Raw genomic sequence first — 21,803 nt, 5'->3', positions numbered from 1 at the left:
ATAAGCAGTGATGACAATGTCAGTAGTGCAGGTTGTCCTGATATGGCTCAAAATAAGCTGATAGGGGATTCAGTTCCACTTATGCCAGATAAAGTATGTAAACAACATTTATTTTTCGTTAAGAAAAATGCAAACTGATTCATGAAACTCTGCAGTCACACAGTGGCATAGCCACAGCTAAGTTTGCATATAACATTTTGTAATTATACATATAAAGTTAGCTTGATTCTGCGGAAATCACATTAAATGGCATACTTTATATTATTTTTTTTACAATCCCCACACAACTGTTGACCATCACATCATGCATCCGTGACTGTAGCCATTCATTCCCTAACACCTGGGGAAGATCCAGATATGGTGTGACAGTCATCCTGGCAGCCATGAGGAATTTTCCAATTTTCCGACCCTAGTTCCATCTTCAGCAGCTGACGTGCAGTCACAGATATGAGGGCTTACTTCTTCTTCCGCTGTGCATGTGCTCTTGCACATGTGCAGTGAAGGCTAATTGAGAAATGCAGTTAGGCAGAGGGAAAAAACACTACTGCATGTCATACACCAATCTGCTCCTGTAGGTACTGACAATGCAGTAAGCGAAACCACCTCCCCTCACCTAGGATGAGTAGACCAGAATTACCCGCTCACTCCCATCCTCTTTTGCAGACTCCCTTATCACTAAGGCTGTTTGAGCCAGAGTCAGAGTTTCACCAATCTGTGCCACCAAACTTGTACACAACATAGCTACTTTGATTTGTACAATTCTCATAATTAATGAAGTTGCAGAACTGAGACCAGAGAAAGACACAAATTCACCCCGTCTCTAACCAGTAAGTGGCATCAGTTATGTTAATAATAAACATGAAGAGCGATTCAGCACAAAAAAAAGATTAATGAAGGAACAAAAAGGTGTTGTGTCTGCTTACCAACACTGGCTTTAAGGAATTTATCGCCAATTCTTTGGTCCATTCCAATTGCTTTTGCTACTTCTTCAACATCTGCCCCAGTTGCTTCACATAAAGCACTGATAGAGTTAATACTGCTGATCCTCTGGGCAAGGAATGCATTGGCAGCCTGCAATGGAAAACAAAAACTTAAGAACTTGCATGCAAACTACATAATAACAAGGGTTTTATAAAAAATAAAATGCGTTAGTAACTTGATTTTATATGACCTTCCTAGATAATAAATGCCAAACTGACTTACTCAGCAATTCAAGTGGCATACAGTTGGGAAATAGTACTTAAGAATAGCTGGAACACTTGCCAATATGAGTAAGTGAAAAAATGTTTTGCAACACTTGGAGCATGTGAAAAAAAAGTGAATTTCATAAATTATTAGCCAACATATTCCAACTCCTACTTGTCCCTCTCATTTAATAAAGTACTCGTACAATGTACAAGTTAACAGAACAGCAACTGAATAAAAGTTATGCTTAGTATGTAGGCTCATATTTCTAAGAATGCTGCCTAGTATGAAAAAAATACAATAAAATAAAATGCAAATACAAATATGACTCTCTCATTGTCCGTGTTGGTGTGAATGACCTGAGACGTGCCTCCCTGGACTACACGAAAAGAGACATGGAGGAGCTTTCTGATCTTGTAGCCCAGGCAGGTATGACCCTAGCCCTGAGTAGCACCCTGCCATCACCCAGAATAATACCACAGTACAAGGACAAAATGACTGACTTCAACAATTGGCTAAGGTTCTGGTGTCATTCTAAGGGGATCCAGTATCTGTCTGCCTGGGATGACATGATCAACAAACCACGATGCTTTGCCAGAGATGGCCTGCACCTGTCACCCTTGGGATTCCGGATACTGGCTAAGGCTCTTGCCACCCCTATAGTGCCTTTTTTAGGCAAGATTCAAATGACAAATTCACCACCGTAACAGGTACAAGCAAGCAAAATCTGAGGGTAATGCTACTTAATGCTAGAAGTCTAAACCTCAAAATGCATTCACTCGAGGCACTCCTTAAAATGGAGAACATCGACATCTGTGCAGTGACAGAGACCTGGTTCAAGGCTCCAGAGAGCACCCCTGCATTACCAAGCTATAATTCATACCACACCTTTCGGCAACCCAACCTGGACCAAAGCACTGAAGGCGGAGGCGTGTCCATATTCATTAAGGATATCCACACCTCCAGGCTAGTTGCTCAGCATAATGCATCTGAGATTATCTAAATGCAACCAACTCTGGGCAAGACCGCAATGCAAATTGTAGCTTGCTACAGATCCCCCACCATGCCCCAGGATTCCCACTCCTCATTTCTTGATACACTGGAAAATATTAAGGTACAACCCAACACCCTAATAATGGGCGATTTCAACTACCCCACCATTAACTGGGAAAACTACTCATGTACCAACTCTTGTGCTCAACGTTTTCTGGAATTCATAAATTCCAATGCCTTGGATCAACTTATCCACACCCCCACCAGGGGCAGCAATATTCTAGACCTGATCATTACCAACATGGGCAACTGGTGCTCCACACCAGAGGTCAATTTCTCGTTGTTCAGATCTGACCACAAGCAAATCACCCTAGACATCCACATCCCACCCCACCCCCATTAGGGAAACCACCGTAAAAATTTTCTCCAAAGCCAACTTCACGCTTCTTAAGACAGAAGTGGTAAACTTCACGACACCTATGCTGATGGACAATAAAGAGACGACTGCTGAATCCTACACAATTGCACTTTATAAGCACTTACACGAGTGCATGGATCGTGCACAATCCCTAACAGGACCAAGATGCTATCCTCCAAAAAAAGGAAGCCAATCTGGTGGTCCACTGCTATAAACAAACTCTACAACAGAAAAAAGAAACTGTTGCAAAAAAAGAGTAAAATCTCATGATTGGAGGAACTGCGTTGTCAGTCTCAGTAAGAAGCTGAGATCCCTCATAAAATCCTCCAAAGTTAGTTACAAAAACAAAACACCACTGATTCTAAAGACAACCACAAAGCATTCTATAGCTATGTCAAGAATCTCAATGGCAACACTCAGATCTGCTCTGAGTTACAGCACAATGGCACTAAATATACAAAACCAACTGATATTGCCAACATCCTGACAGATAGGTTCAGTGCTAACTTTACTCCTCTCTCATCCCCTAAAGGGCCCATCTCTATACCGGAAGAATGCAAAGTACCTGTAATCATGGCTGCACAGGTAAAAAAAAAACACTCTCCAAAACCAAGAACACAGCATCCATGGGACCTGACAACATCCCAGGCTGCGTTCTACATGAACTACAGAATGAAATGGCACCCCACCTAAGTACCATGTTCAATCATAGCCTCACCTCAGGCTTTGTGCCCACTGAATGGCGCACAGCAATGGTTATTCCACTCCACAAAGGAGGAGCCACCACGGACCCCGGAGACTACCGCCCCATTAGCCTGATGAGCCTGGTCTGCAAGGCTATGGAGCGTACCATCATGGAACGTATAAACAATGGTGATCTAAAAACTTTGGACCCAAGTTCGGGTTTGTAAAAGGCAGGTCATATCTCCTAAACCTGATAGACGTCTTTGAAGTGGTCACCAAAGCTGCAGAGGAGGGCAAGGTGGTTCACACAGCCTATCTAGATCTCGCCAAGGTTTTTGACACCATCCCCCAACTCTGGAATTATTGACAAACTCACTAAACTAGGTACAAATTCCTGTGTCACAAGATGGGTTGCCAACTGGCTCACTGACAGAACCCACACTGTGAAAGTAGCAGACTCTAAATCCAACTTCAGACCAGTGACAAGTGGAGTACCACAGGGTTCAGTCCTAAGTCCTCTCCTGTTTGGTATCTTCTTCTCTGAAGTACAGACTAACACAGAAGGTCTTTGGCTAACAAAGTTTGCAGATGACTGCAAACTAGGAGCCATAATCAAAACTCCTAACAATGTGGACATCCTACAAAAGGGCCTCCACTAAGACAGATGCCTAGTGTCAAAGCTATGGCCTCAAGCTCAATGCCAAAAAGTGCATTGTCATCCCTTTTGGTAAATCTCTGTACCCATGAACTACCACCTAGGCGGTAGTCTTCTTAACACTGAAAGTGTGATAAGAGACCTTGGGACACAGGTGGACAGTAGTCTCTCCTTTGATAATCACATTGCCACAGTAGTCGGGAAATCCTTCTATGTGGCACACCTCATCAAAAAAGGTTTCTCATCCTGGAAAAAAGAGGTCACTGTTCCCCTCTACTCCTCACTTATTAGACCCATTATAGAGTACAACGCCCCTTTTGGTATGTACCTCACAAGACCTCTACAACAACTGGAAAGGCCACAGAAATAAGTCACAGAGGATTACTGGCCTCAAACAGATGCCCTACGCAGACCGTCTCAAAAAACTCCAGCTTTACTCTGTTGCATATCGCCTACTCAGAGGCGATCTCTGCCCAACATACAAAGCTATGTCAAACCCAGAGCTGTTGGACATGCTCCACGTAAAGAAATCCCAATTGATCCGAGCTACACACTCTAGGGACCTAAACCGTGTCACCACAATAAACAGAACATGCTGGAGGGATAGATTCCTGTCCCAGAAACTTCCCATACTCTGGAACAAACTGCCTATCTGTATCAAACAAAGCTCCTCATTAGCACTCCAAGAAAAATCTTGATGACTGGATGGGAGATAGGTAATTCACCCCAGGGATCACTTCTGTAGCTCTGCTTAACAGGGGCAGAGGAAAATAATTTTCTTGGGTGGCAAAAGCCAGGGTACCATTTGGCTAGGCTTATATAGACCCTAGGGTCAGTAGCCTAGTACCTACCTATGAACTTAGGATGTTGACACTAGAGACTTTTTAAGTACCATAAAAGTTTCCTCATATGCAGTCTTGCATATGGAATTAGGAGAATGCAAGAGGCCATGAACCCTTGAGCTTGCAGTATTTTTCTTGCAGATAGCTGGGTTTGGGTGGTCAGTAGTTTGAAGTAATTTGTCAAATAAACCTGCTTTTCTGGAGTGAGGAATGCCATCTGGGAAGTTGTGTTCAAGCTTGCTCCCAGGAATACAATCATTTCCTTAGTTACACAAATATGCTCACCCAATATCTCTGACAGAAATCTACATTAGGCAGAGCCCCTCACTAACACTCCAAGAGAAACCTTGACGAGTGGATGGGAAACAGAGAAGTTACCCCGGGGATCACTGCAGTGGCTCTGCTGGACAGAGACACAGGGAACTAATGGCTCTGCTGGACATAGGAACAGAGAACTAATCTAAGGGGTCGGCGAAAGCCAACACATTCTGGCTAGGCTTACAGATGCCCTCGGGCAGATAGCCTAGTACTTATCTAAGAACCTAAGTAATCTGTAGGGGAATCTTTAAAGTCTGCCAACTCATTACACTCTCAGAAAATATGTTCCCACTTACCTTTCTTCTTCATCGGGTTAACTTTCAAGTTCCATGTCATAGGATTACTAAACTGGTATATCAATAATCTTTCACCAAAGTGACAGACCCCCAAAAAAAAATGCCAATCCAGCAACAAAATATCAACCATCCTTTTTGAGGGATGCTTCGACAGTGTCCAATACTAAAGTGATGTCTCAGGTATACTGACCCTGCTGCTGAATGAAAGAAGCTGTTCGAGATGAACGCACTGTCCAAGGCCAGGACAGCTACAAGAATTTTCTCAACTGGGGCCAGTTTTCACTGACAATTTTTGGAATTGTGTTTTTGCTTGTATAATCCATCCATTTCTTTTTACACCTGAAGTGTGCTGATCTGCTGCTTCTTCACACTATGGAAATATGTGACATTGTTTACTACTTTAGAATTGCTTTATATTCTTTTGTTAATTTTTGCATCCATTTATTTTGTCATCCAACTACTACAATGCTTCAAAACAGGGTCTCTTAGAAGTCACCATTACTTTTATTAACTATAATCTTGCTGATGTTTTATCTGGGGTGCTTGGTTAAATTCCGAGATCCCTGGCACAAAGAAGTACAAGTGTGAATGTCAGGGAAATGTACCATGTCGGAGGTTGCACTGTAGTGGAATATTCCTCCTACTCCAAAATACAAAGAACTCAAAGCTAGAAAATAGTATTATGGTTATGGGGCATCAGCCCCTATGTTGAGACGCCAGGGGTTTCAAGTCCTATCCATAAAAATGTTTCAGTGGTATAAAAGCAGCTGCCTAATTTGCTAATTTTTTCCCCGACTCACGGTTTATGTTTCAGAGTTTCTGTGCCTGTAATTCTACATCATGCACATGTGAAAAGCAGCTATTTTATATTCAAAGGTTTGTTTATTTTATATCATATTAACTACTATTTTTAGGGCTTTACTGCAGACAGATAACTGCCCTTAAAGTAGTTAAAACATTTTAATTTTTTTTCACTGTTACTACACTCTAGATAAACTCCGACTTGTTTATGACTAGTTGGTTTTATTTATCTGTTTTGTCTGTCATTTACTACCTGATTTTACTTATTAGGAATTCTTTCAAGTTTCTTTCCTACTTGTGGAATACCCTGTTTGTACCTGATCCCTTTTTTCTAACTCGCCTATTCTAAGCTTGCTTTTTCAGATGTGCAAGAACTTGAACAGCCTGCATATGGGCGGATGCTGCAAACCAGCCTGTGGTTGCTTCTGGATATACCCTTGATGGGTACTGGGATGTCTTTCCTCTGGTTCATCTATGATACCTCATGCAGACAGGTGGACCACTTCTTTTGTAATTTGCAGGGTACTATACACTAAAGTGATGTCTATTTGCAACAAGCCTAGAATTATCTCAGATTTGATGCATCTGTAACAGTCGCATGGCTTGATGGCAACTTTGCCTTACACGAGGCTGCTGCAACCCAAGTATCTTTGTCACTCAGTGCCCAAAGAGACAGGATCAGAGGTGAAGGTGTGCAATCAGCTTTTAGACCAGGTTTTAGGTGGCCTTGTTTGCCAGTTAAAATGTTATCTTTTCTGAGTATGTCCTGAATGCAGGAATAAACTGTAGGCTTCTTCTCATCTACCATCCAACTAGTTGGTAAGTATAGTTCTATAAAAGTTCACGGACTTTCTCATGGACTCTGTGTTGTCACCAAAACCTCTTGGCTGTGGGGGTCTTGAACATATGGGCTGATAAGGAATCTATGGTTCTTAACAGAAAATTAATAAATGTTATGTAAATATACAGATTTGTTCAGGAAACAACCTCTTTTTTTGGACAAATCCTTGACTTTGCATTTTAGCTTGCTGTGATGATGTCTGACCTCATGATGGAGCCAGTTTGTTAGTCTGATAATTTCCTGCTCCATTTTGCTGTGGAACTACCCCACATTCTTTTCTGGTTCTTTTGTGTTCTTGTAAAAAAAAAAAAAAAAGCTGTTGTGGTATTTAAGCCCCAACTTTGATAGGGTTTCTGTCTTTACACACAGTGCAGACTGGATAAGTTGTTGACCGCAACTGAGCTGAAAATATAAGTATCTTGATTTTTTTTTATTTTTACAGATTACTGTTTTTAAAATTTAACATATATATATATATATATATATATATATATATATATATATATATATATATATATATATAGCACTTTGTCTATTCTGTATCTTTACAAATCCTTATCTGTTTAAAAACTTTCATTTGTGTTTCTAGTGCTTGCTGTATGTAGGCTATTGTTTTAACTGAAGCCTTTCCTCTGTGTAATTATCTTTTGACTAGTGGGGGCTGGTTCTTTTGTGTTCTTGTAAAAAAAAAAAAAAAAAAAGCTGTTCTGGTATTTAAGTCCTAACTTTGATCGGGTTTCTGTCTTTACACACAGTGCAGACTGGATAAGTTGTTGACCGCAACTGAGCTGAAAATATAAGTATCTTTTTATTTTTTTTTGATTATTTTTACAGATTACTGTTTTTAAAATTTAATATATATATATATATATATATATATATATATACACAGCACTTTGTCTATTCTGTATCTTTACAAATCCTTATCTGTTTAAAAACTTTCATTTGTGTTTCTAGTGCTTGCTGTCTGTAGGCTATTTTGTCCCACCTTCCCTCCCTGTTGGTGTCTTGCTCTTATACTTGGTGGCTTTGCAGTTGCCCACCCCTACTGTGACACTCCTCCCAGTCTAGTGTCATTAGCTCATTCTGCCTAATACAGAGAGAACATTTGATAAGGCCTTCTGTTTCTCCTTTTTCCCTTTCAAAAAGTAAAACAAAACTTTTTTTTTTCTTTCGCCTGAACCTCCTTGTGTTCTGACTGTGCTTCTCAAACATTTTGGAAATATACAGTATATTTCAGAGCATTTATTATAACTGTAATAGCCTTAATATTGCTACAACTCAAGTGCTCTAGGTTGCACTGCATCTGAAGGGTTTGTGTGTTTTAGCTGCTTTTCTGTATATATAGACTTTTCTGTTTCTTTTACTAAATAAGCTCTGTAAAGTTGTTTTATTGCATTCCTGCCTGTATTTCTGAGGGTTTTTTTTGCACTTTTAAAGTTTGTTTTTGCTTAGTTTAATTGGTAGGCTACACACTCAAGTGTGCTAGCCGAATTAAAGCATTTACTGTGTTTCTGTACCTAATTTCTGCTACTTTGTAAAAAAAAAAAAAAAAAAATCCTTGTTTCCCGCTTTTACTGAACTAGAATAATCCAGTCTTCAGGTATTGCTGATCTCTAGGCTGTGTCATAGTCCCTGTGTTGCCCATATCCTTATTTGGATAGGAGGAAGCTTCTTTGTTCACCAGTGAGAGTGGGGAGCTCTGAGCAGCCTATCTGTCCCTTGAGGAGTGGTTCCAGCCCAGTGACCTGTAGCTTATGGGCCGTTTTGTGTCATAGTTCCTGTGTTGCCCATATCCTTATTTGGATAGGAGGAAGATTCTTTGTTCACCAGTGAGAGTGGGGAGCTCTGAGCAGCCTATCTGTCCCTTGTGGTTCCAGCCCAGTGACCAGTAGCTTATGGGCCGTTTTGGGCCATTTCCTATCTCTTTCCAACCCCCTGCTTTAAAGCCAGCTTTAGCGCAGTTTTGCACTTGTAATTTAAAGTTTGTCCTGTTTTTTGCATTTACCTGTTGAGGCTACACACTCAAGTACGCTAGCCTGCGTCACATATTTACTGCATTTTCCTGCTATTTGTTGAAAAAAAGAAAAAAAAATTATCCTTGTTTCCCGTCTTTCCTGACCTAGAGTAGTCCAAATACAGGCTTTGCTGTATTCTGGACTTTTGGAAAGTTCCTGTGTTGCCCATTTCCTTTCTTGGATAGAGGGAGGTTTTTTTGTTCACCAGTGGCAGTGGGGAACTTAGAGCAGCCTATCTATCCCTGGAGGAGTGTTCCCAGCACAAGAATCTGGTAGTCTATTGGCCGTTTTGGGCCAATTTCTAGCTCTTTCAAGTCCCCCTGTATAAAACCCGCTTTGGCGAGGTTTTTGCGCTTGTTACTACTCAGCCAAGCTTCTTTTGGTCCGGCAGAGTGGTGCTAGCAGCAGAGAGGCCAAAAGCGACTGCTAACCTGATAAAGTGTTTTTCCTGCTACTACCTGGGCGACTGTCCGATCTAGCTAAACTGCAAATATTTCTGCTTCTTGAACTGTTTCAAACTGTCTAAAGTTGTTTTTGCACCTGCAATTTTAAAGTTTGTCCTGTTTGTTGCATTTACTTGTTGAGGCTACACACTCAAGTGCGCTAGCCTGTGTTACATATTTATTGCAATTTCCTGCTGTTTGTTGCAAAAAAAAAAGTTATCCTTGTTTCCCATCTTTCCTGACCTAGAGTAGTCCAAATACAGGCTTTGCTGTATTCTGGACTTTTGGAAAGTTCCTGTGTTGCCATTTCCTTTCTTGGATAGAGGGAGGCTTCTTTGTTCACTAGTGGCAGTGGGGAGCTTGGAGCAGCCTATCTGTCCCTGGAGGAGTGTTCCCAGCACAGGAATCTGGTGGTCTGTTGGCTGTTTTGGGCCAATTTCTAGCTCTTTCAAGTCCGCCTGTATAAAACCCGCTGTAGCGCGGCTTTGCGTGATTTTGTGCATAGCGCGGCATCAAGCAGCGCCGCTTATTTGGGTTTGAGCCTTGGAACTGATCTAGTTCTCATACTAAACACCCTATTCCTACGCTAAAGCCTAGCACTTGCTCACTAAAGCAATTATATAAGTTAGCACTAAAAAATTAAAAGCACTACACCCTCACAAACTCCCCTTGAGTAACTTGTTCCCCATTGGCCCTTTTTTTTCAATTATAAAGGAATTCCCAATACTATTCTAGCATGTCCAAATGTCAGTTGTCAATCTCCTCTCCGGTCCAGCTGGTGAACCTGGGAATCTTGAGGCAATGTTACAACTGTCTAATGTACACAGACAACCCCTCTCCTCCTCCCAACAAATTCCAACACATGTGAGAGATGCAACCATATAGCCCAACTGGAGGCTAAGCTCTCTCAACTCAGTACTGGCATAATCAGTCAGGAGGAGAAGGAAACCACACTCACTACAATTCCAGTCTCACATAGACCTACCATGACAGCAAACCAAACACATAAACACACAAAAACATACTTGGAGGCTCTAAATAAAAATATTCCTAAGCAGCAGAGACCTCCAAAGCAGACACCCAAGCAACCGCTACACCAAAACAAAACACGTGCAACACATAGCTCACAAAGCCAGTGTGCCGAACAGTCACAGCCCTTAAGGCTAAACAACACACCTGTAATAGGTGACACTATCATCAGGCACACTGACGTCCCGCTCACCAGGCTGAACAAGGAGAAGGTCACGGTGAGCTGCCTATCGGGCGCTAGGATCCACCACATAACGCAAGCACTCAGGTCACTCCAAGGCAAGTACAAATATGACTCAGTCATTGTCCATGCTGGTGTGAATGACCCAAGACGTACCTCCCTGGACTACATGAAAAGAGACATAGAGGAGCTCTCTGAGCATGTAGCCCATGCCGGTATGACCCTGACCTTGAGTAGCATCTTACCCTCACCAAGAATGATGCCACAGTATGAAGACAAGATTATCAATTTCAACAATTGGCTTAAGTATTGGTGTCACAAAAACCAAGAAAAGTCAAGTAAAAACTGTAGAAAAAATCACCGTTCCACTGGTTAGAGCCAAATCCTTTAATGAAGTCAAAAACAACAGATCCAGTTCAACAATATGAGCGCTTTCGTCTGCCACTAGGCAAACTTCTTCATCAGATGAAATCCCACTGGTGCAAAAGACTTTTTATATATATGTATACCCAGAAACATTTCCCTTCAATAATTCAAACAATTTAAAATTTTATAAAACAATTTGAATCAATTAAAATCAAAAGGATGCTTAAAATAATTAAATCACAGATTAGTTAAGCTCAACAAGGTTGTTCCTTTTGTAAAAATTTACATAAAACTCAGTCAAGTGTTGCAAAAAATTAAAACGTTGAAAAGACATAAAAATAAAAATAAATGTAAATGTATACAATGTATGTATTTGTATGTATGTGTGTGTGTACATAAAGTGTATAAATATGTAGGTAATAGAAAAATGTGTAGATACTAATGGTGATATCTATCTATTGAAAATGAAAAGGTGAAATACAAGATGAATCCCTTCTAAAATGTAGTAAATCTAGTTATTGATAAGAAATAAATAAAATTGATAGGGATTTATACATAATTGGCTTTACCTACCAAAATGATGTATTCGTTAAGCCCTGGGGGGATATTGGACCCGAGTCTCAGGTGCCATTTAATCTCTTTCTGTAACAGGAGATTTTTGGCATCTCCTCCTCTAAGTTCTATGTCCACAACATCGATGATGCCAAATTTGAAAAGTGGAGGAAAGGGACAAGATGTTGTATGTTTGTATAGGGCACTAGTTTCTTTTTTGATTCTAATGTCATTCCTGTGTTCGTATATCCTTTCTTTGAGTGGCCGTTCCGTTTTGCCCACGTAAAAACTTGGGCAATGGCCACAGGTTGCCAAATAAACTACCATATTGGTATGACAATTGCCCTTACAAAATTTTACTGTACTCCCCAAGCCATTGTTCAAATTAATACTGTCTAAAGTGTTAATGCATGGACACTGAACACATCTACCACATGGGTGGGTACCCCTGACATGTCCGAAAGAGGTATCCCTTCCTTCTAAGGTTCTCTTAAAGTTGTTACCCACCCGGTGTATAAAGGTAGGTTTATTTCCTACTACCTCCATGATGTCGGTGTTTGTCTTAAGTATAGACCAATTGTCCTGCAAAATTTTCTTAACGATCAAGGAAAAATTGTTATGCTCAACAGAGCATGATCCAGAAAAATCCTTGGATTTCTGTTCTGATTTAACTATAGTGGAAATGTGATGGCCAAGTAAAGGTTTGTAACGGGTACCCCATCCCTGATATACTTCACCCAATGTCTCTACTAACAACTCACTGGGGTAACCCCTCTCCCGAAACATTTCACCTAGGTTAGAAAATTCCTCTAGGAGGTCGTCAAAATCTGATGTCATCCTCGCCACTCTGACAGCTTGTCCTTTTACAATACTTTTCTTCTGAAAATGTGGATGTTGGCTGTCAAAATGGAGGTAACTATTACACCAAGTGGGTTTTCTATAAATCTTAGATTTGAAACCACTTGGGGTTTTAATAAGCATAATGTCCAAATAGCTGATACAATCGCTGTTAGCTTGGTAAGTAAAGGTCAAAAAAGATGTAGAACCATTGATGTAAAAAATGAAATCATCTAGCTCTTTCTGAGTCCCTTCCCAAATGACAAAAATGTCATCCAAAAATCTGAAATAAGCTTTTATGTTGGTAAAAAATGCACTCTCAAAAACATATTGTGTTTCCCATTCTAGTAAGACCAGATTAGCATAAATGGGGGCGCAAGCCGCCCCCATACCAACTCCACTCACTTGTTTGTAAAAATCACCTTCAAAGGTGATAAAATTGTTATCCAAAACTGTTTCCATTAATTCTAGTAACAAAAGCTTCCTATCCGATGTTAAATCAGAATGTTTGTGGATACTTGTTTCAAAAAACTCAAACCCTTCCTTCCTAGGGATACAAGAAAATAAGTCTTTCACATCTATGGTAATAAAAAGACTGTCTTTTGACCATAGATTATTGTTAATCCTTCCTAAAAAGTCCCACGAATCCTTAATAAGATGTTCCTGTTGATTAACTATTTGGTTAATGTTCTGATCTATAAAAACAGCAAGTGGGTGAGTCTTGGATCCCCTAGCTGAAACAATGGGTCTGAAGGGAGGTTGAACAATATTTTTGTGAATTTTAGGTATCCCAAAAAAACCAGGAAAAATGGGGTGGGTTTGTTGAAGAAAATAATAAGTGGTTGGATTAATGCGCTGTTCTACCAAATATTCTTCAAGAAGAGAGTCTATTCTAGTATAAGCAATCTGAATCTCATTATAAGAAGCTAAACAATATGTATTGTCCTGTGTCAAGATTTGGTTTAAGGCACTTTTGTAATCTGTTTGGTTGAAAATAACCAGCCCCCCTCCCTTGTCTGGTTCCATAAAACGTAAAAGTTTGTTATGTTTTAAATCCTCCAATAGTTTGGCTTCATCCTGTTTCAGGTTGTAATTGAACTTAAAACCATTTACGTTTTTACCGTAGGAATCGTATATCTCTCTGGTGACAACATTCTCAAAAGTGTTGAGAACTGGGTGGAGGGGGGGATTAAATGCACTCCTTCTGGTGACACTGTAGTTATCCCTATTTTCAGTTGACTTCCCAGAAACCTCTTTATTGTATATTATTTTTAGATTTAACTTCCTGAGATATAATTTAAGGTCTATCAAGATTTGAGCTAAATCACCTTTAAAGCATTTTACAAATCTGAATCCTTTGGAAAACAAATTAAAGTGTCTTTTGTCTAATTCTAAATTGGTATAATTATATATCTTGTACCCTTGGTATTCTGAGACTATTCCGTTAGAGTGTGTAAAAATGGAATCTATCTGTCCCTTGTCTCCGTGTTTTTCCAACCCTGATTTTTCAGGTGAAAATTGGAATGGGAATCTAGGGTGGGTACAGCCTGAGCTTTGTTGGCTAGACGCTCCGACCTCCGTGGTCCTAAAAAAACTTCGTTAGGTTCCTGAAAAGAATCTAGCTCATCAAGTGACCATGAATGGGGTACAAAAGGGTCCCTGGTGTAATTTCTGTTAAATGGTAAAGTTCTCTCAGTTCTCGATGACCGTCTGTTCTGTTGAAATGTTACACCTGCTCTCCTGGATTGCCCCTCCCTGGTTCCTGATTTGGAAACGAAGTTAGTGGTGTAAAGAGGCTGGGGGTAACTTTTTCCAGACTCATACTGTCCCTTGTCTCTAAAGAATTTTTTCTGTTTCCTCTCAAACACTTTACCAACTCTTGCATCAGTTCTCTCTAAAATTCTGTCAAATAAATCCTGGTATTGTTCAAACAATAAATCATTAATAATACCTTGATGCAAATTATTAATTTCTGTTAGTAAACTGTTTAAATGTACTTCATTATATTTAATTAACTTCAACACCAAAGAAAAACCACATTAGTCAAAAAAACATTGAAATTCCTTGGTTATACTAACAGTGTAAGTGATACCAAAGGGGTATTTGTAAAAACGTAACCCCTGCGGAACAATCTTGTTGTTTAAACACAAATGCAAATAGTTATTTTCAATTTGTAAGCATTTGTATTTATATAATAATTTTTCAAATCCATATAAAGTGTCTCTAAGATTTAAAACAGAATTTTCGTTCTACATGTGAATATTTTCTTGTAAAATTTTGGTTCCCATTGTCAGCTGTTTCTAGGAAAACAAATTTCTTTTCTAAAATATCTTTGTAACATGTTTTACGAATAGCATCAGCTCCCATATCAGTTTGTGGTACCGCTGGGGCTGAACCAGCGTTGTGCTGATGTTTAGATGAATCAGAAACAGTACCTGTAGAAGCCACAACTCGCTGGAACCCACGATGATCTCCTATTTCCAAAAAACTGTTTGGTTCCTTATTGTCCTGCAATGCTGGAGCGCCAAAATTTGCATGTCTTCTCCTGGGCTGGTCCTCACCTGTTAAACTCCTTACTTCACCGGAATCTCTGTGAGAGGAAGTTGGTGATGATGTCACAGGTAGTTTCGGACCCACGGAGGTTTGGCTAAGTATTGGTGTCATTCAAAGGGGATCCAATGCCGGTCAGCCTGGGATGACATGCTCGACAAGCCACGATGCTTCGCTAGGGAAGGCTTGCACCTGTCACCCCTGGGCTTTCGGATATTGGCAAAGGTTCTTGCTACCCCCCCATAGTGCCTTTTTTAGGCAAGGCTCAAAAGACAAACCCACCTCCATAGGTATCACAAGGGATAAGAAACTAAGAGTAATGCTACTTCAATGCCAGAAGTCTAAACCTCAAGATGCACGCACTCGAAACTCTCCTTAGCATGGAGAACATCGATATCTGTGCAGTAACAGAAACCTGGTTCAAGGCTCTCGAGAGCACCCCAGCACTACCAGGTTATACCTCATACCATGCTTTTCGGCCCCAAAACTTGGACCGAACCACAAAAGGAGGGGGAGTATCAATATTCGTCAGATACCCACACCTCCAGGTTGGTGGCACAACATGAAGCATCAGAGACTATCCATGTGCAACTAACAGTGGGTAAAACTGCCTTCCAGTTTATAGCCTGCTACAGACCACCCTCCCAAACCCAGGAACCCCACTCGGCCTTCCTGAGAACACTGGAAAATATGAAGGTCTCTCCAAACACCATTATATTGGGTGACCAACTACCCAACCATAGACTGGGAGCATTACTCTAGCTCCAACACCCTAGCCCAAAGGCTCCTAGAATTTATAAACCCAAATGCTATGGAACAACTTGTTACCACTCCCACAAGAGGGGAAAACATACTGGACCTGATCACCACCAACATGGGGACTCTATGCTCCAGACCAGAAGTGCATCCCTCACTGGTAAGATCAGACCATAAACTAATCTCACTGAATATTCACATCCCGACCCCACCCCATGCCCAGAAAACCACAGTGAAAAACTTCTTTAAAGCAAATTTCACACTTCTCAAAACCGAGGTGGAATCCTTCAAAGCCCCCGGGCCTGTGGATAATACGGCCCAGAAGGCCCAGACCACAAAATCCTTTATAAACACATTCTATGAACACCTTCAGGAATGCATGGATCATGCAATCCCAAATAAAACCAAGACCCAATCCTCCAAAGGCAGATGTCCTGTCTGGTGGACCCCAGCCATAAACAAACTATACAATAAAAGGAGGAAGCTACTACATGACAGAGCAAAATCCCAAAAAGGGAAGGCATCTCTGATCAGTATTAGCAAAAAACTACGGGCACTCATAAAATCATCTAAGGCCAGCTTTGAGAGAAAAATTGCACAGGACACTAAGGATAATCACAAGGCTTTCTTTAGTTATGTTAGGAACCTGGGTGGGAATTCCCAGATATGCTCAGAATTAGTCCAAAATGACAAAAAATACACCAAACCCACAGACATTGCCAACATCCTAGCTGACAGGTTCAGCGGAAACTTCTCCCCCCCCCCCCACCAAAAGGGCCAATATCTATCCCATCAAAGTGCTGCCCCCCTGACATCTCAGATGCTCAGGTAGAGCCGCCCTCTCCAAAGCAAGAAACACAGCATCAATGGGACCAGACGGTGTCCCGGGCTGCATCCTACATGAACTCCAAGAAGAGCTAAACCCAAACCTAAAACTACTGTTCAATCTCAGCCTTACTACAGGATATGTACCCAAAGAGTAGCGTACAGCAACAGTGGTCCCTCTCCACAAAGGTGGTGCCTCAACGGATCCTGGAAACCATCACCCCATAAGTCTCACTAGCTTGGTCTGCAAAGCTATGGAAAGGATCATCATGGACCTTATAAATAAAGATATTGGGGACCTACAGACACTGGATCCTACCCAGTTCGGCTTTAAGGGCAGATCCTGCCTCTTAAACCTGGTCGATTTCTTTGAAACAGTCACCAAGGCCATTGACAAGGGGAAGGTGGTCCACACAGCCTACCTGGACCTCGCAAAAGCCTTCGATACAATACCCCACTCGGGCATTATAGATAAGCTCACCAGCTTAAATATAAACCCCTATGTCACTAGATGGGTTGCAAACTGGCTCAAGGACAGAGCCCACATGGTTAGAATAGCTGGAGCCATGTCAGACTCCGAACCAGTTACAAGTGACGTCCCACAAGGCTCAGTCTTGGGACCTCTCTTGTTCGGTAAACATTTCTCGGAGGTACAGGCCAACATGGAAGGACTGTGGCTGACCAAGTTCGCAGATGACTGCAAACTGGGCGCCATAATAGAATCTCCAGCTGACACAAGCATCCTCCAAAAGGGCCTCATAGAAACAGACAACTGGTGCCAGAGCCATGGCCTCAAGCTAAACGCCAAAACGTGTATAGTTATCCCCTTTGGCAAAAACAAAGTGCCCACAAATTACCACATAGGTGGTAATCCATTAAGTACAGAAGAAATAATTAGGGACCTGGGGACCCAAGTTGATAGCAATCTCTCATTTGACGACCACGTGGCCAAAGTGGTTAGAAAAACATTTTATATAGCCCACCTAATCATGAAGGGATTCACATCTAGATCAGGGGAGGTCATTGTGCCTCTTTACTCATCCCTCATCAGGCCCATAATTGAGTACAATGCCCCTTTTGGGATGTACCTTACCAGACACCTGTAGCAACTGGAAAGACCCCAAAAGTACCTCACCAAGAGGATCAAGGGGCTCAAACAGATGCCGTATGCTGCCCGGTTAAAGAAACTCCAGCTCTACTCAGTGGCATACCGCCTGCTCAGAGGCGATCTGTGCCTGATGTATAAAGCCATGTCCAACGCGGAATTAATGGACATGCTGCACCTCAGAAAATCCAAAATCCCATTCGAGCTCTGGCTCGAGGACTTAAACCTCAGCACTGAAATAAATAGGACATGCTGGAGGGACAGATTCATAACCCAGAGGCTCCCTTCACTCTGGAATAAAATCCCAGTCCATGTTAGGCAGAGTCCCTCATTGACTCTCTTCAAGAGGAATCTTGATGAGTGGATGGGAGATCGTAGGTTTACCCCGGGTATCACTTCTGTGTCACTGTTAGACAGAGGCACAGTATACTAACCTCGAAAAAGGGCATAGCAAAATTAATTTAAAATGGGTGGCGAAAGCCATACACACTCTGGCTAGGCTTATAAATGCCCTAGGGCAGATAGCCTAGTATGAACCTATGAACCTATTAGTCTCCTCCTGATCTTGAGGTATTGGAAGGACATACTGTTTTTTAAAGTCATAATTGCTCTGCTTCCATCTGTACTCCAACAGCTCCATTCAGACAGCAGTGCTGGTGAGTAGATACTTTGGTCACTGACTATAGCAGGTCACTTATCTCTACTGAGGATCTGCTCGCCTCATCTTACATTTATCCCATTCCCCTACAGGTACACAACACATTCTTTGATGCAGAGCTCCATACTCAGATATAAGGGATGGGAGGATGGACCTAATGTTGTTGTAGGTATGTGGACCTATGGAATCACCAACCTGTAATAGATCAGCATTATGTTCTTTACCAGCCTTTAGTAAGAAGTCCAGATTTCCATCATGAGAGATCTTTGCAGTGTCTGTCCTTTTCAGATCTGCTTGTGGTATATACACTACTAAACACCTTTTCTACCAGCATATGCCTTATGACCCTGTTGTGTCTCTGATTACACACAGTCCATACTCACATACCCTTTCCCCCAAGTAGTCCAGCTTGTGCATTAGCTGTGGAAGAGATAAAGCAAGTTAATGTTTCTCTGTATTAATATCTTGTAGTACATTTTTGTTTTTTAGTTAGTTAAATATCTTTGCTGTAAAAGCACAGTTGATTCTCACAGGTAAGCCTTCTAGTTTCTGAGGTATTCTGACCAGGTTTCTAAAATAAAATTGCTATTCAAGGTGGAGAGAGGCTGTCCAAACCAAATACAATCAGCTCCCAGGATGGAGTCCAATGAGAGGTCCACATTTGCTAGTGGAAGTCCTCTTAGCAGAGGACCTGGAGGTTACCTTTATTGTACTGTACGGATTCTGGTAACAGCCTGTTTTATTACGCCAAAACCACAGAGACACTTTAAAACCTAATTCTGGAGTAATAATGACTTTTTTCATAAAACTTGTGCTTGTAGTTCTTATTTCAGGGAAGCAGCTGTTTTGTGCAAGCAACTTCTGCTTTATTGGATTCTCTTAAATAAGTACAGTTATGAAAGAGTATCAGCTACATGTAAATCGACTTGGGATGCCTGAAACTGAAGCAAGCCTTACTCTTTCCACACAAAGAACGTTCTTTCAGTTTCGAGACAAAGACATCCTTACACTGTGTAAGATTCTTTAGTAGTACATAGGCAGGGTGAAGGAATATATGCTGCAGAAAGAAAGTCCTCAGTATTCTGTCTAGTTACATTCAAAGACGCATGCACATCATACTTTCTTGGAGCAAATTCTCAAAAGCTGAGAAATATCTGGAAGTGCTGTCTGGATAAATGATCTGCTTCTTTATCATATCATAACATATGGTGCTTTTCTCAAAGAATCTCCACTATGTTTTATGTTTTTTATTTATCTGTACCCCATATCTAACACCCTCGATCAGTTCATTTGAGCAAGTCAGAAAAGGAAGCTCTAGACATTGGTTCACCACACTCCATTAAATAAATTAGGTCTTGGCTTTCACAATGGAGTAAATAGGACTCTGTATTTGCCTTACCATAGCTTTTATCCCACAACATAGGCTGACCCCCAATCTAGGCTTCTTTACAGACTATATTCCTACGTGCTGACACTCCCTAGGCAATAGCTTTGTTTAGTAAAAGACTCTTAAGTCACCTCTAGAGGTCAACTTTTAGCAACAAAACATTTGTCACCCTGAAGTCTTTACACAAAGGGTTGTCCCAGAAAGACGTATGGGGTACAGCTACATGGGTGTGGGGCTGCCCTAATAGGAGAGTGGATGGAGCAGAGTTATTGGACAAAAACTGGGGACATGGTACTATCACTTGGCTTGAGGATGTTGTATATTTATAGGAAATGTACAGGTTTGCCCTTTACGTCTTGTCTTGAGACTGAGTTTAGATAACGTAAATGAACAAATAAACAATCTGGTGCAGGAAATAAAACGAATGATACCTCGGCTTGGACTAAAAAATGTTTAATAACACACCATGGATTCGTATAACAGGTTAAGCGCTTTCATCTGACTAGCAGACTTCATCAGAACATAGTTAATTATTACTGCACTCATTAAATACCACAATTTGGCACCAAAAGCTGTATAAAAAAGAATTAAAGAGCATGTTACACCAATACATAAAAATTAATGAATAATAATATACACAATTATACTAAAAACATTTGCATGAATATCCTATATTACTTAATAAAAATATAGATTCTATAAACCTATATAATAATGTATATATCACATCTAGAATGTCACAAAACATTATTTTAAATTTATTATCATCGATACTGTGGGGTTTTCACCGTATGGTGGAAATATTAAAGCATTATTGGCATTGAAAGAAAGTAGGTGGCAGATATATGTTGATGCCACTAGATATCCAGGCATCAACGATTTTATTAGTATTAAACCATATTTAATTACGTCCCAATAGTTTTTAAATAGTTTTTAAATAAATGAGTTTTTAGACAGATGAGTTTTTAAATAGATGAGTTTTTTTGTAAATAGATCAGTTATATACATATAGTGATATTCTAGATGTGATATATACATTATTATATAGGTTTATAGATATGTGTATTATATCATTGAGTACAGGAGGGGGGTCACCACTGCCTGTAATTACAGTTACTTGTAGCTGCTCCTGGTCATTATGTGCCTTGGAGGAATGTGATAACCTATTTTGCCCAGGCCTCTCTTCCTTGTGAAGTTGTCTTGAACTGTCGTGGTGGTTGAACTGCCTTCTCTTAGAAGGGGATTGAGAGAGGGAGAGAGAGTAATCCTTGCCAAAGGGGGTTGACACTCTAAAAAAGACCTCTGAATTGGTGCGGAGGTGGAAGGAATCGGAGAAGAAACTGGTGGAAGGGGAGTGTCAATTCTAGAGGGAGAAACAGAAGAAAGAAGTGAATGATCCTGCTCGTTTGACCTGAAATTTCTTCTGACTCCATGAAAGTCGGGTAAGTTGCTAGGGGAAGGTGTATGAGGTCTGGGAATAGGACCTAGAGAAGGACTCCGAGCGTCAGAAGGGGAAGAAGGAAAGGAACCGAACTGCCTGGAATTGCCTGAAAAGGAGGGGAAAGGAGAAGGAAAGAAAGGAGGATGTGAAGAAAAAGAGTTAGTAACATGGTTGCTATCATGGGAACGGTTCTTTTGAGAGAATAGAGAGGAAGGAGGGTTACGAGAAGGGTGGTTAGTGAAAGGAACCTGGAAGGGGTAGTGGCGAGAAGGAGGGAGTAAACCAGAAGGAGACATACCTCTAGGACTGGAAAACTGATGAGCAAGGGGAGAGGATCTAGAAATAAATCCTTCGTTAGGAACAAAGTGAGGAAAGTCTGTACGTGGATGAGAGGAAGGATGTGTAGAGAAGTGTCTTCTATTAGAGAAACTTTGAGAAGAAATAGTAGGAGGGTGTTTGTACAAGTTGGATCTATCCAAAGGAGTGTTAAAAGAGAAATAGGACTGAGGATGGTAGGGTGTGACTGATGACCTTGCAAGAGTAGAAGGTCTGGGAGGAACAGCGTACTTAGGAGAAGAAGGGAACCCAAAAGCCCGGGTTTTTTTCCAAGGAAAAGAAGAAG

General features: G+C 40.9%; 1 protein-coding gene across 1 annotated transcript in view; it reads right to left on the bottom strand.

Annotated features, from left to right (window-relative positions):
* Window positions 1-21,803, bottom strand: part of UGDH (UDP-glucose 6-dehydrogenase) — a 293,962-nt gene that overhangs the window by 157,885 nt on the left and 114,274 nt on the right. The window contains exon 5 of the mRNA XM_044063569.1: window positions 924-1,071. Within this exon, the coding sequence (XP_043919504.1) occupies window positions 924-1,071 (148 nt within the window). The remainder of the gene's footprint in view (window positions 1-923; window positions 1,072-21,803) is intronic.

The sequence above is a fragment of the Protopterus annectens genome, chromosome 2.part1, assembly GCF_019279795.1.
Source record: "Protopterus annectens isolate FY-2018-M chromosome 2.part1, PAN1.0, whole genome shotgun sequence".
Lineage (NCBI taxonomy): Eukaryota > Metazoa > Chordata > Ceratodontiformes > Protopteridae > Protopterus > Protopterus annectens.
The sequence above is the reverse complement of the archived record's forward strand: the minus strand, read 5'-3'. Positions and strand labels throughout refer to the sequence as shown.